This window comes from Rhinolophus sinicus, chromosome 6 (genome assembly GCF_057876585.1).
Source record: "Rhinolophus sinicus isolate RSI-liver-muscle chromosome 6, RSI-T2T, whole genome shotgun sequence".
In the NCBI taxonomy this organism is placed as follows: domain Eukaryota; kingdom Metazoa; phylum Chordata; class Mammalia; order Chiroptera; family Rhinolophidae; genus Rhinolophus; species Rhinolophus sinicus.
Window position 1 is genome coordinate 51,419,146 of NC_142506.1, and position 26,827 is coordinate 51,445,972.

General features: G+C 37.8%; 1 protein-coding gene and 1 pseudogene across 9 annotated transcripts in view; both read left to right on the forward strand.

Moving 5' to 3' along the window:
* Positions 1–21,070, forward strand: part of EXO1 (exonuclease 1) — a 37,554-nt gene extending 16,484 nt beyond the window's left edge. For 6 of the 8 annotated variants that reach the window (XM_088799103.1, XM_074316793.2, XM_088799105.1 and 3 more), the window contains 5 exons: positions 2,957–3,203; positions 7,041–7,602; positions 10,280–10,381; positions 11,420–11,613; positions 13,925–15,266. In XM_088799103.1, the coding sequence (XP_088655229.1) occupies positions 2,957–3,203; positions 7,041–7,602; positions 10,280–10,381; positions 11,420–11,613; positions 13,925–14,066 (1,247 nt within the window). In that variant the 3' untranslated portion in view covers positions 14,067–15,266. Of the gene's footprint in view, positions 1–2,956; positions 3,204–7,040; positions 7,603–10,279; positions 10,382–11,419; positions 11,614–13,924; positions 15,270–18,790 lie in introns of those variants that run through there. The other 2 variants (XM_074316792.2, XM_088799106.1) reach the window with 2 other exon arrangements.
* Positions 17,908–23,136, forward strand: LOC109455324 (microtubule-associated protein 1 light chain 3 gamma-like; annotated as a pseudogene). The gene is made up of 3 exons (XR_016021456.1): positions 17,908–17,949; positions 21,021–21,158; positions 21,366–23,136. The product of XR_016021456.1 is annotated as a microtubule-associated protein 1 light chain 3 gamma-like (transcript).
* Positions 23,137–26,827: the final 3,691 nt, after the last annotated feature.

Sequence of the window (26,827 nt, forward strand, 5' to 3'; positions counted from 1 at the left end):
ACACTATCTTGATTACTGTAGCTTTATAGTCAATCTTGAAATCGAGTAGTGTAAGTCCCCTAAGTTCTTTTGAAAAGTTGTTTTGCCTATTCTGTGTTCTTTACATTTCTATATAAATCTCAGAATCAACTGTCAATTTCTTTAAAAAAAAGAAAAAAAGCCTGCTGTGATTTTGATCGGGACTTAGTTGAATGTGTCGGGTATTATGGGGAGAATTGAGATCTGAACAATATTGAGTTTTCTCATCTACTTACTTAAGTCTTCAGCAGTGCTTTGTAGTTTTCACTGCACCAGGCTTGCACAGCTATTGTCAAATTTATCCCTAAATGTCAGAGTTTTGATGCTATTGTAAATGATAGTTTTACTTTGATTTCTAGTTGGTCATTACTAGTATATAGAAACATCATTGATTTTTGTATATTAATCTTGTATTCTGCAACCTTGCTAAATTCATGTATTAGTTTTAGTATCTCTTTTGTAGACCCCATAGGATTTTTTCTATAAACAATTATATCACCTGCAAGTTAAGACCTTCTTGCTTCTCCTTTTTCAGCCTGGATGCCTTTTATTTCTTTTTCTTGCCTGCTGGAACCTCCAGTATAATGTTGAACAGAAGTGCTGATAATGAAATACTAGGTATTGGGAAAAGTTTTGTTTTGTTTTCACCATAGAACATGTTTAGAAATAGAAAGAATAATTATAATCTATTCCTTTTCTCTACTTTCCCTCAAACATCTACATGAATGAACAAAAGACTAAAGCAAAAACAAAACAAAACCCTTTGCAAACTTTTTAGTTCATGCTTTTATTTTTTTATATTTAGGTATAGGTTATACATGTTTGGCCAAAATGCCCTGATTCCTTATGAACCTAAATAATTCTCATCATGCTATCTCTGAGCCTTTGTTTCCTCTTCTGAGATGGGAACAACATTGCTTCTTTCACAAATTTTTGTATAAGATGACATAAAAGCCCCTGGTCCATAGCAGTATGCCATATGTTTAGTTCCTTCCTTCCCTTCTGCTACCATCAAGATAGACTATTCTTTTTAAGTAGAGTGCTCATTATTATATTAAAGTTCTCTATGTCAGACTAAGTCAGCTTATGTAAACTACAACTTATCAATGAATGTTGTCCCCTGGGTATACACACAAACACAAAAACAAGAAAACAGAGTATATTGAACCCCTCTTTTATGTGAGAGCCCTTCATATATTTAGAGACAGCCATTGTGACCTTCCTAAATTTCTTTTCTAAGCTAAAAGTTCCTTGTCTATTCCAGGTTCTGCTTTGGCTACAAAGGTTTTTAATAATTGTATAACTATTACAGTGAGTGAGTGTTGAGATGTGATCTGCTTACCATAGAGCACAGTAAATTTTTAGAATGGTGGCACCATTTCAGTGTGTCATCCAAAGACTGTGCTTTTATCGTGGTAGCTTTTATTGGCATTCTTATCATTTTGCTACTGAGTTCATGATCAAAATACCAGTTATTGTAATGGTACAGTTAATACTTTAAACTTAAACGTGGGCTAAATTATTCCTGTTGAAGTAATCTGAATTCATTTTAATCCATTGTTCTGCCCACTAATTTTATTTTTCTTTTTTGAATCTTTATCTTTTAATATATGGGTGTTGTCTGTGTTAGCTGGAAATTTGAGAAGTATGTTTCCATGTGTCTTAAAGTCAAACACATTTGGTTAAAATGTGTTTGCTTAATTTAACATGTAACCGAATCAGTGAGTGCAGAAATTTAAAGCACTAGATAGAGGCAGACCTCCTTTCAGACTAATTGCCAATAGTCTTTCAGGGCTGTTCAGCTTGCTGTAAACCCACGTAACTAATATACGATACATTTTGTTATATATTGCCCACTCAGATAATATGAGAGACACTGAAGTGTCTTGCTCAGTTCAAAGTGTGATAAATCGATAGAATTCCCCTGCCTAGCTGGGCTAGAGCTTCTCACAAAAAGAAAATGAGGTTAGTCTGGCAGGGCTTCTTGGAGAAGCCTTGTTGGGGTTCCTGCAATATTTGTTTTTTTCCTCTTCTGTAAGGGCTCACAATTCCCTGCATAATAAAAAGATTTAGGCTTTTTCCAGGAGCCAAAATTAAGTTTACTGATCGATAGCTTTTTAAAAATATATACATTTTAAAATTTGAGGTGTCGTCTTCTTGTCTCTAGTATTTTGATGCCCCCAACCATTTCACTGGCTTCTTAGAGTAATGAGCATTTATTCCTACATGAGTGGAAGCTGTTCAGACTGAGAATTAGTTGAACTAATTTAAAACTCCTTAGTGCTATCTCTGTCCTTGCCTATCTCAGCCTTTTTCATTATTTAGTCTTATGATTTGTTCTAATACCATAGAATACATTTGCCACCCAGCAGTCTAGCAGGGCTCCATAGCTAGGAGATAAGGATCAGAGCTACAGCACAAACTACTTCTGACTACATGACAATCACATATACCTCAAAAACCCTGTCACATAAATTGTGTGTATAGGTAGCTTCTGGTTTTACCGGAACGTTTTTTAAATCAAACATTAAATTAATGATACATTTACATGTCAAAATGCCTTTTTTTTTTTTTTTTTTTTAACAGTCAAAATTAAACCTTTTGTATAATGAGTATATAGCCTTGCAGAATTTGTTGTGTCCTGGAATTTCGGTTTGGGTAATTTCACATAAAATCGTACAAATAATTGACATTAAGTCTTAGCTAATTTGTGAAATTGTAAAGTACAGCTAAGAGAATTGTGGGTTTTTTTGTTTGTTTATGTTTGTTTGTTTGTTTGTTTGTTTAAGTTATCCTTGGATTTCCTTTTCTGAGGCATAGTTAAAAAAAAAAAAAAAAGACTTCATTCTTAGGACAATGGGACATGGACTGTGAGTTAAGGCCAAATCTCTAACTATATATGAAATAAAGATTTAGCGGTTGTTTTGTTTTTATTTAGAAGAGCTGTCAGAAGATGATCTGTTGAGTCAATATTCTCTTTCATTGACAAAGAAGACCAAGAAAAATAGCTGTGAAGGTAGTAAATCATTGAACTCTTCCGAAATATTTACTCCTGGCCTGGTAGAGGGAACTACTGTTAAAAACAGCTTAAACACACCACCTACGACAAGAAACAAATTTGCAACGTTTTTACAGAGGAAAAATAAAGAAAGTGGTGCAGTTGTGGTTCCAGGGACCAGAAGCAGGTATAGTTACATATCTACAGAGTGTTGTTTGTCTATTGTATTATGTACTCTATTGATATTTATTTTAATTGTCTTAATCATTTAATCTAGTGGGGGTAGAACCTTGCTAATCCAATTACAGTTTTTATCATGTATTGCCTTAGTTCAGACCTAAATAATGAGCATTTCCCTTGAATTTCTATTACTTTTGTAATATCTTTCTACAGAACCAAAATAAGAATTGTAGACCTTATTACCTTTTGCATTAGGGAAATTCTGTTCTTTTGGGGAGTCCCTACTTCTTTGTACTTTTTTGTTTCTTTGAAAGCTAAATATAATTTTGCAAAGTATTGCTAGAAATGTATTTAAATACAGATGACTAAGATGAGAACTTGATAAAGTGCTAGGTGTTGGGTTACCAAAATGAGAGACATAGTTTTTATTGTTGAGAAACTGATAGTGTAGTTGGAAAAATAGGTCCATAAACAAAATCTTTTCATACAGTGTGGTAAGTGCAATGAAAAAAGCATGTGTAAGGTGTTTTGAGGGCATTAAAGGAGCACCTAATGCTAAGTCGGGTTGGGAAGGGTAAGAGGGAAGGGACAAGTGTTGGGTGCCGTTACCTCAGTTTAAATGACTGATGGGGTGAAGCAGACCAAGAATGAGTCAGACACCTTCCCAGTGGGCAGAGGCATGGCGGTGAGCAGCATGTAGGGCACAGGAGCAGAGCCTTATCACTGGGCTGGCAAAGGATGATGGAGGGGCAGAAATAGGTAGCAGGCCAGTTCTTGGAAGGCCTGTAAACCCAGCTCAGGAACTTTTAGCCTTTAGAGGTGATGGGAGCTTTTAGCCTTTAGAGGGTTTTAGTCACGGAAGGGTGTGACCCAATTCCTGCTTTAGACAGACCACTCTGAGCACACAAAAATGGATTCTAGAGGGCCAGAGCAGGGTGGGAAAATTGGGTAGGCTGCAGCGATGATAGGAATTTGAAGAGTTGGTATAACTTCAGGTGAGGAATTGGGGCCCTGGGGTTAGACTACCTGAATTTGAATCCTGTCCTCTTTAGTCATAGGATGTTTGATTTGGACAAGTTAACTTCTGGGTGCTTTGGTTCCTCTTGTTAAAAAATGGGGCTAACAACTAAAACAACCTCAGGGTCTTTGAGGGGATTAAATTATTACCATAACGGAAGTGCCTGAAACAGTTCCTGATACATGATAAACATCAATGGAAAACTTATTTTATTGCCTGGATGGTGGTACCAAACCAGAAACAGGAAATTTAAGTGTCAGATGTTATTTTGGCATGATATACTAACTCTAAGAAAATTTATCGGCTCCTGCATTCTTCTAGAAGACTTTGAATATGTTTTATTTTCCAAGTTGAACGAACCAGGCTGCAGCCAGTTTTGTCTAACCATGATGGTGGTTGTTGACAATGAAAGAATGAACTTCTGGTAACCCCTAAGTCTCGCTGTAGGTGATGTTTCAAGCCCTTCTCCCATCAACTCTTCTCAAGGAAACATTCCGAATACAATTACATGATCATTTTGGTTCTTCCTTTGCTAGTTACCCTCATTAAAGGTGCTTGTTAGCAGTAGAATGATGAAAAAGTAGGCGTGGAAGATGAAAAAGAGGGTTCTAGATGATTTATGCTGATTAATAAGTTCTAGAGAATTGACTTTTCACTTGGAGAAATTTCTGGAACTTGTGTTTCATTTTTCCACTTGGGTGAAACTAGAATTTCCCTTTCCTGCCTCTTAGTGTTTAACTCTTCCCTGGAGACAGCTAATGAGAGTCGTGCTTATGTGTCTCTGCAGGGCTCTTCTGTTTAGTCCTTGTAGAAGCTTCATGAAATCTCCATTTGAAGCTGTACATAGCTGCTTTATGTAGTTTAGTTAGATGTGTCACTAATAAATTGTTCAGAGGGTGCATTAAATGCTTGGAGAAGTAGTTTTTCCTCCATCAGCTTTCTGTGAAATATAATTGGGAGTAAGTCTTTGATGTGTAATTTTCTGATCTGGGTTATGTAGCAACATCTAATAATAACGAGATATTATTAAATTAACCTTCTTAGCTGATTTTCAAGCTTATTTTATATGTTCTCTTATTCCTCACAACAGTGTGAGATATTCAGGGTTGGTGTTATGTTCTTCGGAGTAAGAAATTGAGGCTCAGAGAGGTTAAGAAAGTCCCAGGGCTGTGGCTGTGTAGTTAGCACTGATGAGCGGAAAGATTTCTAAACATAGTTGACATGGTGGAGTGAAAGGAGCACACGATTTGGTAACCCTGGACTGGGAGTCTCACTGTCACCTATGCGTAATTAGTTGTGTGATCTTTCACATCCCATTTAACTTCCCTGACCCCATTTCTTTGTGTATAAACTGTGGGTGATCGTATACGTAGGGCTGTTCCTAAGACTGGTGGAAGCTACGTGTGTCTAATGCCCGGCGCAGTGCCCAGCATTAATGTATTTGCAAGTATTCACTACCACTCCGTTCTTCTTAATGTAATGCAACAGGAGGAATTAAATATGCAAAAGATTGTCTCCAATCCGCCCACTTTTTTGGAAGTCTGTTTTAATCTTCTTTTACATTATCATATAGATACTTTAGAAACATGACATTTTATCTTTTGAGACTTAGAAATATAAATATCAGTGAATTAATACCATAGGCTAATATCAGTGAATTAATACCATAGGCTAATTGGGAAGAAGCAGCCATGACCTGGGAGAGGTTCTGGGTTTTCATCCTGTTTTCTAGCTTATTAGTTTTGTAAACTTGGGCACTGTCAATTCTCTTCCCCATGAAATAATACATGAAAGAATATTTGGATACCATAAAGGTTATTGTTTACTTAAAAATGAATTACGTGATCAGATCTAGGAGCTGATCAATGAAAAACCTAGTAAGACGTTTCCTTCCATATACTGCTTCTTTCTGACCTGTACCCACATACCTCAGCTTAAGGATTTGATGAAAGAATAGAGAGGATTTTTACTCTCCAGCATTTGGTAAATATTCTGCTTATATCTTGGGCTTGAACTCAATAATGCTTATAGAGGAGGTAAATTCTCTTTAAGTTTCGTATTTATTTGATCATGTACTCTAAGATTTTATTTTTAAACCTCAAAACTCTTGAATACATCCTCTCCAATAATGATACTGATCTTTCTTTCCTTTGTATTAAAGCTGCTACATGAGTAATAACTCTTTAATAATGTAGAATTTAATGATAGATTTGAAACTTTTAACCTTAACATTTAAAATAGTATAGAAGTTTATAGGGTATATTAAAAAAAAAACTGCTACGAGTTCCTAGATGGTTTGCTACTAGGAATTAAGCTAAGATGAGGGTTAAATTACTAATTTTTTTTCATTTTGCTTTCTACAAAATATGAAACCATAATTGTAAATTGTCCTTTCTGTTGCATATTTCCATATTTATTCAAGTATTTGGCTGTCAGCCATGTGTTAGCCACTGTTTCAGGTGCTATGGAAGATACAAAGGCATGGACAGTAGCTGTCCTCAAGGAGCTTAGAGTCTTGGAATTCAAAAACTTAGGGGAAAGACTAGGAATGGATAAAATACCCAAGTTCCAAATATGTGGATATGTAGACGACTGCTTTTAGAAAACCCAAAAAATTAATCGTATAAATAAATTTCGAAATGTGTGGGTGTTGGCATCATCAAAATTGAACTTTCAAAATCAATTTTGCCTTTATTTGTGAAATTATGTATTTATGAGACTTTTTTTGTTTTTAAGAAATTGGCCCAGCTATCTTCTGAATCTTATATCACCTTGTAAGCAAACTCTAAAGCATTTATGCATTCTTTCTGTTGTTTTTCCTGTTAGGTTTTTTTGCAATTCTCTGGATTCTGTGGACTGTGTATCAAAGAAAGCAAGCAGCCAGCCTCTAGATGAAACGGCTGTCCCCGATAAAGACACCAGTCTAAGTGAATCAGAGTGTCTAGGTGACAAGAAGCTGGTTGATATGAATGTAGCACATAATTCAAGTGATCATATTCTAGATGATGTAACTGTGACTGCTGATGAAGAGGCTCAGTCTTTTAAGACCAGCAAATTCACAAGGACCATTTCACCACCCACTCTGGGGACACTGAGAAGTTGTTTTAGTTGGTCTGGAAGTCTTGGAGATTTTTCAAGAACTCCGAGCCCCTCTCCAGGCACAGCACTGCAGCAGTTCCACAGGGAGGGTGATTCCCTCACCTCCGTGCCTGAGAATAAGGAGATAACTGATGGATCTCCGGTAAAAAGTGATGAGTCAGGTGATCAGACTCATCCATCACATGAAGTGGCTTGGTCTTCACAGTCTCAGGAGAGTGTGGAATTATCGCCACACAACTTAAGTGTACCCGAACTCTCTCAGCGCTCTAGTAAGGATTCTGATTCAGAGGTAAGTCATATTATGAAGCCTTTGTTTTCAAATTCACCTGCCAAAGAAGATAGGGTGTTTATCATACAATTGAGAAAAGTTTGCCTCCGTTATGGAAATAATTGGCTGATTAATTTTTCATTCTACACTTTACTGTGTAGAAAGTTCACATTTTATTCACCGGAAGGACTTATCTGTATCTTTTATATTTTAAAGTCTTGTACATTTAATCTAACTGTATATCCTGAATCATTATGTGTTCCATTGATAATGTTCTATTGATAGGTGTCTCAAGTTGTGGCACAGTTAAGACCTAAGCAGAATGATTAGCTATGAAATGAAAAGTTGTTATGAATTTAATATTTAAATCCTTAATACTCTTGAATTCAGATAACATTTGAAACCTTATAAGAAAATAGCCTTATTAATATGATGGTCTCATCTTAAATTTTAGTACTTCAGAAAGATATTTTCATTTACTCTTCTTGTCTTGCTAAACTTCCCTCTTGTAACAAAACGAAGTAGTAGTACAAGTGATTTTATGTTATTTTGTTTTAAATTAATGAAAGCATTCTAAATATTTTTTATTTATAAAATATCTTATTCTGACTTAAATGAAAACCCCAAATAACTTGTTCAGAAGACCCAATGACATTATATTTTAAAATCTGAGTTATCTCGTATTTATCAATATAACATACTTCATTTTATATCTACCAACTATAATTACCAAGTTGTAAGAACAACTCAGTAATATTTGACCAAGTTGTAAGAACAACTTGGTAATATTTGACAGAATTTTGATGTTCGATAATCCTGAATATTGGACAGCAATCTCATAAGTCAGTATATTTATCAAAAGGAAAATACTTTATTCAAGTTCCTAAAGGAAACTTGAGTTGCATTGTACTCAAATTGAAGAAAAGAGCCAACTTAAAATGTGGAAATAAATTGTTTTCATTTGGAGAAAGCAGAAATCAATATATTCAAATCCCAAATCTGTTCCATGTGGTATTTTCAAGTTGTAGGGTGTGCCAGACCCAATCCTCAGCTGCCTTACTTACGGCTTTCGCTTTTCTTTCCCTCCACTCCCTGCGCCTTTGGTCCATCCACACTGGTCCACAGGGCTCTGTTTCTTTTCATGGGCATCTCCACATTAATGTCATCTTTTTTATTTTTCACTTCATTCTGCATTTTCTCTTGGCACCATTCGGGTGCCGCCTCAGTAGCCGTCTCTTGAACAGCTTTCATAAAAACATTGCCATCTATTTGTCAGGATACTTCTAAGTCTGCTGAGCTCCTCTGGGGTGTTCTTTTTCCTTTTGCCAGCAGACGTCTTCCTGTTTAGCTCTGTAAGCAGTTAGCCATGTTTTACTAAGAAGCCTTACCAGCTCACATGCTGTGGACCAGTGATGCTGACGGAACTCTCCACACTTCTGTCTTCTGGGCTAACCATTTTTTGGACTGATGAGTCAGAGAAACACGAATCCTCTCCCCTCACCAAAATAACAAGCTAAACTAGAAATCATTCATTAAGTCATCTCTTGCCTCCAGATGTAGTAAATCGCTATTAGGATAAATCAATTGTTAATTCTCAAAGAACTGGAACATTGACAGTTAACATAAAAACGATATAATCTGTCTTTCAGAAAATATTTCAGAAAGCCACAGTGCCATTGGGGCTTCATTTGAACATCAATTTTTACTGTATGTTTTGAAGAAAATGTTTCTCTTTGGTGGTTCACTATGAAATGCACCAAAACCATACATTCTGTGTGTTTTGAGTTCATTGACCCTATATGAGGTGAATTAATCTTAGGATCTCACTATGTGATCTTTCAGAGATGGTTTAGCCCAGGATCACCACGACTACTGTTAGCTGTGAGTGAAGAATATTCGAGTTTCTATAAGTTACAGTCCAAGTTAATGGAGTATTTTTCACTTTGGTTTTCTTCTTTTTTTTTTTTTTTTAATGTATATAATACTGTGTAGAATCACAAGATAAATATATATTTTTTAAAAACCTTAAAAAATGCAGAAATGTAAAATCTTCTAAATTTCCATTTATTGTCTTTTTAAATTTAACGTTAGTGAGAATCCAGATAGTTCTGTTTTTGATGGAATGGGGGTAGAGGACAGGTCTTAAAGCCATTCATTGCTAAGGGTAACTGCATTCGATATAATACTACTCTACTTCTTAAAAGTAGATGCCTTCTTTTTCTTCGATACTGAACATGTTACACAAGTAAGAGATGTAGAACTATACTGGTTCAACTTTTTGTAGCTAGTGATTTATGAAAACTATTAGCCAAGCTTGCAATGAGACTTACAGTAAGACAGCAGGAGACTTCCCTTATCTGAGTTAGCATTTTGGCAGGCTCCTGAAATGATTCAGAAAAGCCTTCAATTTTAAATGTATACTTTATGTTGCAGAATTTATTCTCCAGCTAAACCATCTTGCTAGTTTCTTCAGTTTAATTTGAAGTGAAACTGGCAAACCTCAGTCTTTTCACATTAGATTCATTTTCTTTTATTCTACCCCAAGCTTTTTATACTTTTTCTGAGACATTACATTTTATTTATGACGATTTTCTCATTTTACTTGTACGTTTTGTTGGATATTGGTTAGTTGTAAAATAAAAAAAAATTCCATAGTAAAAATCTAACTTTCTTTTATTTTTTGATCTGGGGGATCTAGGAATCTGACTGCAATTTTAAGTCACTTGATAATCAAGGTGATCAGGAATCTAAGCTACGTTTATCTCAGTTCTCGAAAAAAGACACACCTCTCAGGCACAAGGTAAAACATTATTTTTTTAATTTCAGAAGCAGTGCATGATTATTACCAGAAAATAAGTATAAGCAAAATTTAAAAATTCAAATGCCCATATTTTTTTTACACAAAAATTTCTCCTTTCAAATCTTCTAGGACCATGTTTGTGCTTGATTGTAGGTGTTTTAAGTTGTGAAACCTGCCATTTTCTCTCGTGGTATAAAGATCTTTTTCTGTGGACTTCCTTAGCATTATTTGTAATAACTATAGTCATGTGCCACTTCACCAGGGGGATCCGTTCTGAGAAATGCATCATAAGATGATTGTCGTGCGAGCGTCACAGAGTGCACAGCCAGGCTATCTGGGGTGGCCTGTTGCTCCCAGGTCACCAACCTGCACAGCATGTTACGGCACAGAACACGAGATTAAATCAAGCACAGGAGAAAGCGATGCAATACAGGGGCTGTAAACATGGCATGTGTGAAACTGCCACCCACATAACACTGCTCGCTGTTTTACAGCAAATTTTTTTTCTAAGTAGAAAGAGTACATTCTAAAATACCAATAGAAGTATAGTAAATACGTAAACCAGTGACATAGTCATTTATTACTGTTAAGTTACAGCCAGGGGCATGTTCAGTGCTTAGTTAGGATGGAAAAGGCATGAAACTTTATCATAAGTATGTATGTATAGGAAAAACCACAGTATGTATCTGGTTTGGTACTAACTGCAGTTTCAGGCATACACTGGGTGTCTTGGAACATGTCCCCAGCGGATAAGGGAGTTCCGACTGTAAATGGATTCAGATAGGGATTGCCTAGAGACAGTGAGGGAGTAAGAAAGACTTTTCTCTCTATTCTTTTATAACTCATGAATTTAGTTCAAGGTGCATATATTACCTGTTAAAATTATTGTGATAATTTTGTAATAGATGTTTGTAAGTAGCACATTTTTACACATTGCTTATAGGTTATTTTTCTGTTCCAGCATATAAAGAATAGTTTGAAATTACTAAAGTTAATTGCTTTAACAGAATAGCATTAAAGTGGGCGTTTAATCTTTAGGTTCCTGGGCTGTATAAATCTAGTTCCATGGACAATCTTTCTACCACCAAGATCAAGCCTCTAGTACGCGCCAGAGTCAGCGGGCTCAGTAAGAAGCCAGCAAGCATTCAGAAGAGAAAACATCCCAATGCTGAGAACAAGCCAGGATTACAGATAAAGATCAATGAGCTCTGGAAAAATTTTGGATTTAAAAAGTGAGTTGCCGTGTTACTTATTCTAAAATAGAATACATTTAGTTTTTTTCTGTAATTTCAGTCCTTCTCCCAACTCTATGTATGTATGTATCAATTTCTCTTTCTCTTACCTAAGAAGACTGTAATATTCCTCTCTTTCTTTTAGCTGACTCTTTGTAAGTATAGTGAAACTTCAGTTTCTATCCCTTCTTTTGGTGAAAATGTGGCAAACTAAAAATCCTTGATTCTCAGCCTGGCTCTGGGTGGCGGCTCTCGCTGTTAAACAAATACTTTTCTTGGCCTTAAGTGTCTCAGCTTCCTTCTTGTCTCTCAGGACTGTAATGAGAATAAAGTTGTTTTAGACATGGGAGGTGGGAAGATAATGCTCCATCATACTTCTGAATTTAAAGCAATTTGTTTCCCTAAATTATCACGTCAACAATGGGGAGAGTCATTGAGTTTACATGATGAATTTGCCAGCTTTCTAATCTATGTGGCAAGCGTTGTTTTCAATGTTGACCCTCTAGATCTACGTTTTCTGAACTGCAGTACTTCCTCCTATTAGATTACAAAATTACCTACAGAGTAACATTAATTTATAATTAATCTATTTTCTTCTCCATAAAGCACATGTGCTCAGAATAAAAGTCAAAACAAAAATTACATGAGTGTGACAGGATTAAACCTTATCTAATGGAAATGCCATGTGAGTGGAAACACTGTATATCTAAGTGCTGGGCAATTATTATTATTATTTTTATTTATTTTTTTTTTTTACATCATATAAAGTCTGGGATTAAACCATATAGCAGCAATTCTCAAACTTTTTGCCTTCAGGAACTCTTTACACTCTTAAAAATTTTTGAGGGCTCCCAAATACTTTGTTTTATGTGTGTGTGATATCTGTCAACATTTAAACATCTTTAAAATGGACACTTTGAAAATATTTATTTATTTTTAAACAGTAACAAGCCCATTAAATATTAAAATCAATAGTATATTTTTACAAAAAATAGTTATGTTTTCCAAAACCAAAAAAAAATTGAGAAGTGAAATTGTTTTATATTTTTGCAAATCTTTACTGTCTGGTGTAACAGAACTGAGCTGGATTCTTGTATCTCTTATATCTGTTTCTGTATTTGATCTGTTATGTTGTTTTGATTGAAGTATATGAAGAAAATCTGGCCCCACACATATTTGTAGTTTGAAAATGTATCTTTCAATAGCCTTTTTATGTAAGTGTAAATTTTCTTCTTTAATAGTACATTAAAGGTCAACAAGCAGTTGGTTTTTAAGGCTAGTTGCAGTGTAGAATATGAAGCCCTACTAATTGACTCTTCATTCTCTGCTACACAGTCCATTGGTCCATAGTGCATCTTTTTACTTTACTTATGTATGATTTTATAACATCACACATTGGTCATTTGGAAAACAGACCTATCTTTCAAATAGTGACACATTTCATTATACAGTATTTAAAAAGCACAATCTTATCATCAAAGTCTGAGCTTGGGAAGCTGTCAAGTGGCAGATACAAGTTTTCCAAAATTCGAATTTTCACTTGAAAGCTTGAATTTTATCCTTGGCAATGAATACTGTTAGTTGCTTTGTTTGAAGTAACAGTCTCTCTGTTCATTTTAGAGAAGCCCTTTACCAAATACCCAAATTTGAATAACCATAGTGTTACGCATGCTTTTACTTGAGATAATTCATCATATTTCAGTATGCAACAAAAGTCAGTATTCAACAAAAGTGCATTCCGTGTGTTTCCCTTTTTTTGTCACAGAATATTAAGAAGTTGAGATGGTTGAGATTTAATGAAATTAATGGTTTTTACTACTTCATCAAGAATGTTCTTAAGTGAGACTAGCTTTTTATTTTAACTATAAATATGTAGAGGTGGAGAATACCAGTACCTTTTCCAGCAAAAAAAAAAAAAAATACTTGAGTAAAAGGAAGGGCTAAAACGTTTGTTCACACCTCACTTATGTTGGCTCGTAGCCAGACCTGAGAAGGGCGCTAAGGAGGAAAGAAATAACGTTTCTTTACTGGAATCATTCTGCCTCAGCTAGTATAATATATCTGGTAGTGACCTAGCACCTACTGTGAAAGGTAATTTAGAAAGTGGGAAGGGGCACTCTGAGGAAAACTCAGATTTTATTGGACATCATACTCAGAGGAGAACCTGAGTGTGCAGGTAATGAATTAGGGCAAATTATCCAATGAAGGGTCTTGTCTTCTTTATCTACCTCTATTTTATTGAGATAGATGATTCTTTAGTAATCCCTACCCTAAAAACACTAAATTTACCTTACTCTATTCTATTTTGCAGAGATTCTGAAAAGCTTCCTTCTTGTAAGAAGCCCGATCCCCTGTCTCCAGTTAAAGATAATATCCAACTAACTCCAGAAACAGAAGAAGATATATTTAACAAACCTGAGTGTACACGTGTTCAGAGAGCAATATTCCCATGAACACAGGCAGATGGGAGCCTATTGCCTGTAAGAGACTTTATCAATTTGAAATCCTGCTTAGGAATGAGACCATTGTTACCAGTCTGAAAGACTCATTCTTAGATTTATGCCATTTTTAACACTTAAGAGTACATTTTGTATATTAACTGTGTAATTGTTTTATTTTTGTATATTAACTGTGTAATTGTTTCTTTTGTTCAGCTTTTTATATTTTTTCATAAGGAGCTAATGAGAGAAAGAATTTTATTTTTGACAATTTGGGGAAGTTTTAATGTTAACTGGGCAAGTCTGGAATTTATAAAAATCAACTAAAGAGTTCTGCAATATTGAATATAAGGATGGTAAATGGAAAACCACCATCCTGGCATCATTTTTATCCCAAAGGAAATCATTGTATTTCTCCACGCTTTTGAGTTTTCCCACCTGCTCTTCCTGTCTATCTTTCAGTATTGAATTGAAAATAAACTTACTGGGCTGGGAGGGGTCGTTGGAAGGCTTTAAGATCATTGCTCAAACGGGACAGTGCTCTTTTATCCCTAAAGAGACTGGGTTACAGATTGACAGTGAAAGAAAGTTCCTTTTAGCTTTATGTGAAAGGAAGTACTTCTTTTATCATTTATATTCTTCAAAATAGCCTGTTTTTCTTAATACGTCTTTTTTGAAGTATGGGCTAAAAATTCCTTAACATATATTTAAAACTAGTGTCCTAGGTGCAATATAAGATACTAACATTGCAAAGTCTATATACTATATACACTCTACAAAGTAATAGGCAGATACCTGGAAAGACAGCCAGAGCTGTACAAGTGAAGATCGGACATGAAGTAAAGCAATTTAATAAAAGTATCTAAGATATAGAATATAAAGGATAGGGACCCAGAGTATTTTAAATTTTAAATGAGTTTTAGTAGAAGACTTTTGAATAAAGCGGTCTGAATAGAGCAAAAACACAAGCTAAGAAACAGAATAAAATTTTACAAAGGAAACAGAAATAAAACCAATCTGAAAAAGACCAAATTCAAAGAACAGAAGCAAATTTGAATTTTCTATGAATGTTTCCTGCTAGAGAATAAATTAAGAATCTGAATCAAACATTGTCTACAAATGTTTATCTTCTCACCCATTTAAAATGTCACTTAAATAACAAAAGGAAGAAAACATACTATCAACACAAAGGTTAACAGAAGAAGACGAGACATCAGGCAAAGAAACTGAGTTAGCAACAAAATCTTTTCTGCAGTGGCAGAAACTACAAGAGGTAAAAGTTGAGATGGGTTCAGTGAACGGAAATGTTATGCAGGGTCCTCAGAAGCAGGGGCTTGAAGTCAGGCTGTACCTGGGATTGGCTGAAAACATTTACAGTTAGTGTGGGAGAAGGGGAAATGGCAGCAGTGCCATCATCGTTCAATCTTCAAATCCCCGCAACTGGATAACAAAAATGCATGAACAACATTACAACAAGTTTAGGTGACATGATGTCCTTAAGTCCCAAAATATAAGTAGGTGAAGACAAGCCACCAACAGCCACAAGATGGACTGGAATCAATTCAGAAGTAGGGAAAGGGAAGAGGACTTGAGAAAAACGCACAGTGGAGCAAGGTGGAAACAGCATTTGAAATGGAGAGGCTTTGCCCGCTCCAGTGGTGTGTGAGTGCAAGAGGTCTGCAGTAATGTCTGAAGGACTGGAGCAAAAACTGATATGCCACAGTACCCTTCTACAATAGGGTCCCCCACAGAAGAGAAACAGAAGTTAAACCAAAATTGAGCAGGGGAGAGGAGACATGAAGACAGGTGAAAATAGAAGTGGAAGAAACAACCAAGAAAGCTCAGCAGAATACCCTGTTTTTGAACACTTAAAAAACTTAAGTTCCAGAAGCTCCCATGAGCCATGCTTCCTTCTCAAAGTTTAAGAAAACTAATTATACTTCCAAAGAAACCACAGAAAAGTTTTTAGATCAATCTATCTCTTACAAAGTTAATATTAAAAAAAAAATTGAGCAGAATAACGTCTTTTTAGATAATGAAAATCTACCAGAAAGGCCCACAGAGCAGATCAAAACTAGTTCATTTGAAAATGTGTTAAAAGTTGTTAAAATAGTATAGGATATAAAGGAAATTTAGAATTTGGAAAACTCAGAAACAAGACAAACTCAGGAAAGCATTAAAAATAAGCATTTCAGAAATGAAGACTGAACACAAGCAAACACTACAGATAAGAAAGACTTAAGGATAGGAAGTTACAAATATTGACAATAAATAGAGACAGAAAGCCCAATATACAGATAACAAGAGTCTCTGAAGAAGAAAAAAACTATAATTTTAGAAAACTTCCCTAATTTGATTTAAAACTATCTTTAAAGTGCACTCTTGTACTTAAGATTATTGATTCAAGGCAGCCAACACCAAGACATAGTACAAAGGTACTTTAAAGAAAAAATCCTTTGGATAGGCAAAAAAGCAAGTGACATGTAGGAAAAAAAAGAATGAGTTGACCAGACATTCCCACAATTATTCTTTATGCCTAAAGAAAATGTAGTAACTCTTTAAATAGATACTCAAGGAAAAGTATAAGCAAAGGATTTTGTATCCAACAAAATTGACTCAAATATGAAGAACACAGACAAACATCCAACATACAAGAATTTGGGAGTATTGTTCCCTTAAGCTTGAACTGAGGAATCTTCAGCAAATGAGCTCCAATAGGTAACCAAAACAACTGGAGAAACAGCATCATAAAGACTGGTGGTAGACATTAAACATAGTTACATGCACAATTAAAAATTAGAGTTAAGAGGGAGGAAGTATAGTGTGCAGAGGCTATATGCCCAGGTGACATGGGTAGACCACAGAAAAGGGGAACACATGGGCAGAAACACTGTTTAGCTAGTGGCAGCCTGGTAGTGTTATTTTAGGACTTGCGTGTATAACATAGATAGAATAAATGAATATGGGATGTTTTAACTCATCCCATCTTGAGAATCGGGGTTCTTGATGTGGAAAAAAGGAGATACAGACAGGTTAGTTAAAATCAAAGTTTGTAGCTATGAATTTGAATTGGAAGTGCTGATAGAAACTTAAGAATACATAAAAATTTATATGTATGTATACACACAGTATGTGCATACGTATATACTGCACACACTGAAGAAACCTAGAAAAAAAATCAATCCAGTACCAATGAAGTGCTGATAGAAACTTAAGAATACATAAAAATTTATATGTATGTATACACACAGTATGTGCATACATATACACTGCACACACTGAAGAAACCTAGAAAAAAAATCAATCCTATTATTCAGCTTATAGTTTTAAAACACCATTTTTTACCAAAAGAAACCAGAGCTTCTTAGGAAAACAGTATGGGAAGACATGTAAGAAGATACGCCTGCAATATCTTGTTAAAACAGTACTCATCACAAGCTACTATATAATTTCAAAATGATTTAGGAGCTAACTTGAAGAGCCTCCCACTGTGCAAACATGGGAAAATTTAATCTTAAAAAAGCATGATTGCAATTTATGGAAACCCATCACAAATCATTGGTCACCTGCATTGGGATGAAAGAGTCCCAATTCATTATGTTGAAAATGAAAAAAACAAAGGAGAAATATTAAGCATTTTTCCTGTCCCACTGGGTAACCAAACAGCAGATGAAGGAGAAAAAATCCCATTTTAGTGTTCTAATAATGAACAAGACATGAGATCACCATTTTGTAACCCCCACTGGATTAGAGGTTTTAGACTTTGAGCATCAGCCACTGCTAGTATCACAAAGATAGACAACCAGACATGCTCTTCCTCTTAATGAAAGCACTCACCATCCTCTATCATCGTGCCATGCCTCGAGATGAGTGTGCGCCTCTGGGTCCGCTGACGGAAGTGCGGGAGATATGACAGGAGTGTGAGGGATGGCAGCACAAGTGTACAGTGTGCTAAATCCAGAGTGAGAAGGTACGGGTTAAATGCCCTGGGAATTTCAACAGATAAATTGTAAAAAAAAAAAAAATGAGGGGGGCGGGATAGAGAGGGAAATTCCATATTTAAAAAATGGTCAAAACTAAACTAGGTCATTTAGAGACATACACTTTGGTGATAAAACTAGACATACAAAAAAGTGATAACTAAAATTCAGGATAGTGGTTATGCTGGGGAGGGGAAGGGCACTGATTGGTAGAACAAAGCACGTGGAGGGGATTTTGGGAGTGGCTGGCAAAGTTTTATTTGGTGGCCTTATGACAGGCTTTGTCTTCTAATAACATAATAGCAATATTATTAAGCTATCCATATCATAAGGTAAGCTGTTTGCCTTATAATAATTAAGCAATTTAGCTGTTTTATGTGGTTTTCCCTATTTTCTGTTTTACAACAATTTTCTTTTTAAAAATAGCATTATTTTATCAAACTGAAGATGTAATTGATTGTATTAGGTTGGTGCAAAATTAATTGCGGTTTAAAAGGTTAAAAATAATTGCAAAAACCACAATTACTTTTGCGCGAAACTAATAAATGACTTCTAGCTCCCAGACACTACATATCTGAAGTCTTTTTAAACACATTTTGGTGTTGGACACTTGTTGACTCATGGATTATGGGAGGCAGAAGAATAATTGAAAGAATTCCATTAGGAATCAGAAGTCTTGGTCTGTAATTCTGACTTACCTAAAACTCTTAAGTGATTTTGGGTAAATCACTGAACTTTTGTTTTCCTTTTTTCTCACAGGACAGACATGACGGGTTGACCTATAACTCAGAAACTGCAACTCCAAAATCCTGTGGACCACACACTCAATTCTTTGATGTACGAATAACTATTTAAAGACTATTCCAAAAGCTCCACAAGATGGCAGCTCCCCCACACTGCTTAATGTCTGAAGACAAATTCCAGACATTTTCTAGCAGCTTTGTCTATTTTTTAAAAGTAATCCACCCTCTTCCACATTGTTTTTTATTTATTTTAATTACACAAGTGGGGCACAAATACATTCCCATTTATAAAAATTTCAACATTACAGACCAACTTCAAGACTTTTGATTATTTCATTCTAATTCCCGCCCCATATCAGGTTGGTGGGTATTTTATTCTTTATAAAGTTGTTTCCTGTGCTTTTTAAAAATATAATTTCTGCAACTAACTTTTTTTAATCCACATGATTTTGACATCTTTTAATATGCATTACTATGTTAACTTTAATTACTCTTTAACTCCATAAAGTGCATGTCATAATTTACTTATTTCTTAATGATTTAAATTAATTTTTTTAGTATTTAAACAGTGTTCCATTGAATACTTGTGTTGCATTTTGAAAAAAGTGAAGACTTTCACAACATTTCATGGTAATTAAGATTTTGAAGCGAATTTGTTAAACCAAAGTATGATCTTTAAATGATTGATTAGCCACAAAGATATATAGTCAATTCACAGAAAAGGGACTGAAAGAAAGAAAACGACTTGACAGTCTTCCTTGGAAGCATTCAGGTTTACTCCATTCCATGATGTAAACTATTTGAGATACCTTTCCTTTTAGGGCATTTGACAGGTATGTTTTTGTCTTAGACTGGATTAGATCTAAGCAGCAAATGGCCCAGTTGATGCAGAGAATGGAAGCAAAAAAGAGGAATGGTTAAGTGTGGCCACCTCAGTGAGGGTGGGTACTGTGCCTTGGTTACCTCTGTATCCTCTACAATGGGAAGGAAATATTTGCTGGGGATAAGCCAGAGCTCATAGTTCATGTACACGAGAAAAGTTAAGTATAAATGTGTTTGATGATATTAATGTAAAATGAGTTGTACCTACAGCAAATATTCCTGAAGAAAAGTATAGGCCCCTCTTTGGGATGTTGGTAGGATTTGGAACCTGCCTGGGCTTGAATAGGATGGAGATAGATAAGAGGCAGGGACTTGATGTGCTGAAAACTTAGAGAAGGGAATGCACAGAGTAAGTTTGCAGAAAAGACTAGCCCAGCCAGATCCAAGCGCTTGCATTGGGGGAATGAGACAAGGGTTTGATTTTCAGGGTGTGAATGAGGCTGTGAAGGGTCTTAAAGGGAGTTTGGACTCAACTTCCAGGCAGCAGAGTCATGACGGTTTCTGAGTGGCCTGTTTCTGTTCTTATCTCCATTCTTAGTTCTGAAGTCCAGTGAGCAATCCTTGTGTGCAATTGGTTAGGAAAGGGAAGAGGTATGTAGCCAAGTAGTAGAAGCTGGACTATAATTCCAGTCAGAATACCAACCCCCAACCCCAAATTCACTCTTATTTACATATCACACTTGCGATCTTACTTTTTACTTGCGTCTTTATTATTGTCTGTCTCGTCAATAAGCTGTAAGTTCCATGAAGACAGGTAAACAATAAATACAGGACTACAATACTGGTATTTGCCCTTCATTGTACTCGCAGCACCTCCCGCAGTGTCTGTAATAGGGTAAGTATCTAATAAAGTTTTCGGAGTGAATGAACGAATGAATATCACTGTGAAGTCAAAATAATGATGACCATTTTTACAGAAGAGGAAACAGAAGCTCGGAAAAAATAACTCCCGTGGTAGCCATCCTTCAGGATGGCCCGTGATGGGCCCTGCCTCCTGGATTCACGCCCTTGCATAGCTCTTCCCACACTGAATAGGGCTCCTTTGTGGAAACAATAGGATGGTGTGGAAATGACAGTGTGTGACTTCTGAGCTAGGACGTAACATACTGTGTGATCTCACTTATATGTGGAGTCCTTGTTTTCCTCTCCCTTATGACTTTTTTTCCAATTACAGTTGACATACAATATTATATTAGTTTCAGGTGTACAACACAGCGATTAGACATTTACGTAACTTGTGAGGTGATCACCCCGATAAATCTCATTAGTACCCATCTGAACACCATATAGTTATTACAATATTATTGACTATATTCCTTATCCTATATTTTACATCCCTGTGACTATTTTGTAACCCTCGACAGGCGATAGTGGAGCACCACTCCTGGGAGAAGTTCTTGCCTCCAGCTGGACAAGACCAAGCTCCTGATCCCACAGGAGCTGGTCCCGCAGGAGCTGGTCCCGCAGGGGCTGACCATGACCCAGTTCCTGAGCGACATCTGGTAGGTGACAAGGTGCACATAGCAGGAGGCGGTGGGGTGCTGGATGGACCTGGGATTTTGGGAATAATGGAATCTGGCAGAGTGAGAGGGAGAAGAATTTATGCTTCACCTTTTCCCTTTAATTATGCCTTAAAAAAGAATGATCTCATGAATAGCCCTTTCCCACCAGGTTAGCTTTCTGTCTTCCTCCCCCTCTCCCCACGCCAGGAGCCACATGGTCCTCGGGGCCACTGAAGCCTTTTACTTGCTAGTGAACAACAAGAGTACAGTCAGCATGAGCATGACCATGGCCGAGATCTACCGGGATTACAGGGACGAGGACGGCTTCGTGTACATGACCTACGCCTCCCAGGAGATGTTCGGCTGAGGGGCCTGAGGCCCCAGGGATGGAGCAGCCTGCGGGGCGGACCCTGCCATCCTCTCCAGCTGCAGGACCAACCGACCGGCTTCCTCCTGCAAGCGGTGGACCCACGGGGAGCAGGGCCGCCCCGCAAGAGCGGCGCCCACGGGACAGGTAGGCCGGCCGCCCTGTCCCCTTTAGTGCGCATGCCCTGTGTTCTCTGGGAAAACGCGGTGCTCCCGGGAGTTTTGTAAATAATGATCTTCGGGGTAAGAGGTGGTTCCACATGCGGTGGTTCTGTGCGATGGCGAAGTGTCTTCCGTGGTGGAGGCCGCAGACCCTGGAATTTGGTGTCACCTGGTGCGGCCGGAGTCCGGTGGATGCTCCGTCATAGAGAACCTGGGCCTGCGCGTGGGACTGGCTCTGCGGCACTGAGGAGCCCCCGTGAGCCTGGGGCGGGCTCGTGGGGTGTGGGGGCGCTTATCTGAGTCATTAGATTATTGTTATATTCCTCTGCATTCACTCAACTCGGTTATTTCTTCTTTTGTTCTTGACTGTGCCACACAGGTTTATGCCAAGGTTTCACATAATGTCAATGATTAGCCTTCCTTAGAATAGAATTTTCAAAATTATTGATTGTACTTAAATCTTCATTATGAAGCAGGCTTTGTTCAAAGCATTCTATATGTATTAACTTCTAATAATCACCCTACATGTTAAGTGCTGTTATTCCCATTTTAAAGATGAGGAAATTGAGCCAGAGAAAAGTCAAGAAAAATAAGCCTGGAAGGAACTATGTCAAGGCATCACCAGCGAGTGTTACTGGGACAGACTCCATCCAAAACAATCTGATAATACCTGTTCAAATTGAAAATTCACATATCTTTTGATGCAGCAATTCCATTTCTAAGGGTATTTTATGATATGCTCACACATTTGCAAAATATATATGTGCAAGCTGACATAACATACTGTGGAAAAATAAAAATAAAACATCCATCAAGGAGAACTTGTTAAATAATTATGATATTTGACTGACCATTATGCAACTATCTGATAGAAAGATGAAACTTTATAAGCTCATGGAATAATCTCCAAGGTACATTTTAAATGAAAAGAACTTAGATACATATATATTAAATGGTTTGTATTTTCTGTTACTATTTGCTTTAAATAAAAGAAGGGAGAAGAATATGCATAGTTTTTAATGTATCTTATCGTATGTAGAATTTTGGTTGCTTTCAGGGAGAGAAAATGAGTGGAGACAGGGAATTTTTTATTAAGATTTTCTTTTTTTTTTTTTATAGCAGTTTTACATTTACAACAAAATTGAAAGAAATGTGCAGAGATTCCCCAGATACTCCCAGCTTCCACATACTCATAGCTTCCTCCAATTAACAACATCAACTACCCAAAGGTACATTTTTTCCAAGGATGAACCTACATTGATACCTCAAAATCAGTGAAAGTCCATAGTTGACATTAGGGTTCCCTCTTTGTTAGGCCATATTTAGGCCAGGAACAGGAACATTCTTATCTTAAAAGCCATCTAGTCTTGTTTTGTACCTTGTACCTGCTGGCTCGTGTTTGCCTTAGGCCTGGAGAAGCCGCCTGGAATGTAGAAACCATCTTATCCTGTCTTGCTTTGTACTTTGTTTGTCTCATAGGGACTTGTGATCAGAGGACCTGGGTCCAGACGGAGTCCTGGGGGCCAGGGTTTGGAACCGGAGGGCTTGGTCATGCCCCAAAACCCTTGGCTGCTAGAGACAAACAAGGAAAACCCCCTGAAGCATTGAAGAGGGAACAACCTCATTTACCCGCTCCGATAAAACTCCATACCCCTTTTTGGTCGGAGAGGTTATGGTCTTTTCTAGCCTGACCTCCCGCAGCTCAAACACGCCAAATAAATTCTAATAGGCCAATTTTGGTCTCCCGTGACTCATTCCTCTGGCCGTGCCTACCACTCTTGGTGGTGTACAGTCTTTGGGTTTGGAAAAATATATAATCACATGTATGGATCATTATATTATACAAATTATTTTCATTGCCCTAAAAAGGAATTTTTTCACTCTGTGCTCTTTAGTACCTCTTGAGTTTGAATCATGTAAATGAATTACCCAGTAAAAAAAATTCTATTTCGTAATTTAAAATATCATCACCTCCTGGAGTGTAAGCTGCATGGAGGTACGGGACTGTGTCTACCTTGTATTTATTTCAGTTTATATCCCCCAGCACAGTGCCTGGCATACATTAGCCACTTAATTAATAAGTAAATGAATAATTACTATTTTATTGGTGGAATTCCAGGAGATTTTTGTAATTTGTAAATATTCCATAATATACAGTTATTGATTTTTATAAATCAGAAATAGAATTTGTAAGTGGAAAGAAAAGACTCAGATATAGAACTCTCAGACCCAGCCAAATGAGGCCCTTTCCCTGGGTCATCCCTGTGCCTCAGGAAGCCCTTTGAGGAAGACTTTGGAGGGTCTTCGTCAAATTTTTCTAAGACCCCTTCTGTTGGCCAGGACCAGCTAGAGCTGGCAGAGCCATTGCAGCAGGGTGCCACGCATGCAGACCAAATTCCAAGGTGATCTCCAACCTTTAGCCACTGTTCCCCTCTCCGGGTTGGCCAGATGCCCCAAAGAGCCTCAGGGCTTGTGTACATGAGTCGCCCCAGCCTGGCTTGCGGCTGTGCCCTGGTTCTAGAAGGGCCACCAAAGAACAGAGAGCTTCCATTGGCTGGTACACTGTTTCTTTTGTGGAATTTGCATGAAGTGGGCCACCAGTTGGTACTGATACCCTGATTTTGAGTGACTCACTTAAGTCAGACACAGAATTAAGGGTAAATTCAGGGCTTGACAGGATTTGCCACTGAGCCTCGAGCTTGTTTCCATGCAGCCCAAGCACCGGTTCTGGCCTATCTGTGTTCTGACAGTTTTTTCACCAAATTGTTTACATAGACAGGACCCCACAAAAAATATTTGCTGGGGCTCACAGCTCAAGGGTGGCCCTGCTCTGATGTAATCATTTGTGTTATTTAAAAGATTTGAAGCAAGAGCAAATGTAAGTACGTAACGTTCTGACACACCAAAGCAAACATTTTATTCTAGAAGAGAATAAAAGAAACAGATTAATGTTGTTAGGTGGAGAAGTGAGCTAAACCATTACAATCAGAGCTCATACCCACAAATCAGAGTCAGAGGAACCCAATGAGTTATACCGTGGGCTGTTTTTCCAGTTAAAGTCAATAGTTTTACAGTAAATTTTTTTAAAAGTTATGAATACATAAACTTCGACTCCCTTGCCTGTTCTTGGAAGCAGCTCAGCAGAAGTCAAGTCCCAATATCCCGGCAAAACAGCCTTGTAGTCTCTGCCACATGACGTACGCGCTGGTTCGTACATAGTTCAACACTGCAGTCATATGGGGCAGTGTGACTCTTCTTACAGATTCATCTCCTCCCATCACACTCCAACTCAGACTTTCCGAAGAAAGAATTTGAGCTTTAAAGAGAGCATAAGGTTAGAGACAGAGATTAGCCTGAGAAGAACCAGCCTTGGGGAGATAAAGTCAACTTCTTCCTAAAATCAGAAACCAAAGTCCTGTCACATCTTTTCTTCACCTTTCGGTGCATCTCTGTGCTGAGACAGGCACTTCTGTGTAATCCAGAGAAAACGCTGTGTCTGTGACGACCAAGCACTATGGTCCTTCCCAGCAGGGAGCTCCGGGAGACTTTCCACATCTGACTGGAAGCAGGAGAGGCCCTCGCTGAGGCACAGCTGCTCCTCTCTGATGTTCTGTGAGGACCCCAGAGGAAGTGAAGCTGTGCATCACGACTTAGGCCAGGCTGAGGCTCTGTTGCACTCAGAAATCCAGCTGAGTCTGTTTTTCATTTTCACGCGTGTGCACTGTATGCTGAATGTGAGGACACGTGCTGGCACAGACAGAGTGGGAGGGGGCCCAGGAGGGAGCTCTTTTGTCATGGATGAATGGATCCAACGAGGTGCCACCGCCACAGCCATGCTTTACAGAGCTGTGTGTGACGGGTATCAGGGTGTTTGACTCTGTGTCTCCATCACGGCTCACAGCCTAGCCCGCTGCCACCAGTCCTCTCACTCCTGGTTTATCCACAGCATCTGTGAACCTTCGTCCGCTTCTTGTCCCTCACCCTCTCCACCAAACCAAGTGACAGGTCACAGAGCCAGACAGGGTGGCCTGGCTTTACTGTGGAAGAGAGCTACAAATGCCCTGGGGCTAGGGGTGGGAGGGAATGTGAAAATCCAATCATTCAGAAGTGGAGGTGGAGGGAGGTAGATGCCAGCCAGCCAGGCAGCCAGTCTAACCATCCGCTGATGCTCAGGACTGAACTCGTGGTCATCAGCCACAAAGTGGGGGGTGAAGGCACGTGGGGCTGAAGTCAGGATTAGATAAACACCGCCAGGAAAGCACCTAGCAGGGTGCCTGGGAAACACTGGGTGCAGGGTTTATTCTGCCCTCTCCTCTCCTACCCGTCAAGGGCTTCTGCCTTATGGAGATAGTTTGTTTTCTGCGTATCCCTCTTTCCCCTCCCCACCTTTCTCCCTTGCCGCTTTCTTTTGGATTAGTTGAACATCATTTAGAATTCCATTTTAATTTATTTAGTGACTTTTAGCCATACTGCTTGGCATTATTATTACTGTTCTTTTTTAGTGGTTGCTAAAGGTATTGAAACATACACCCTTAACTTTTCAGTCTACTGAGTAGAATTAGTAATGTGCCCCTTCACATAAAATGAACCCCGCAACAGGGCAGTGCCCGTCCCACCCCTTCTCCCTGCTTCTGTAATTGTCCTATATACATCTGTGTATATCCTGTACCCCACAATATAACGTTATGAATCGCTGCTTTAAACAGTCGCATGTGTTTTGAAGAAATGAAGAGGGAAACGTCGTCTTCCATACTTACGTTTCCAGCACTCTTCCCAAGCATTCTGATGCCCTCAGAGGGAAGGACGTAGTTATGAAAGACAGAATAATCCAAGGCCACACACAGTGTTGTAGAATTCATAGTCACAGAAAGAGTCCCCAAGGGTCAACAGAATTATCTGAGTGATTCAGGTACTGACCTTTACTTTTCCTGGACTGGATTTTATTTCTCGGATCAATTTTCCCAAAAGTTATGTGGAATTTTCTATTTCTCCTCTTCTGCTTTAATGAGATCCGATCTATTAAAATCACTTGCCCTTTTTGTCCTTAAACATTTTACAGTTTGGTTCTACATTATGACCCAGTCTTAGAGGAAGAGGAGGGTTTTCTGGGTCGCTTTCCCATCAACTGAAACATTGCATTT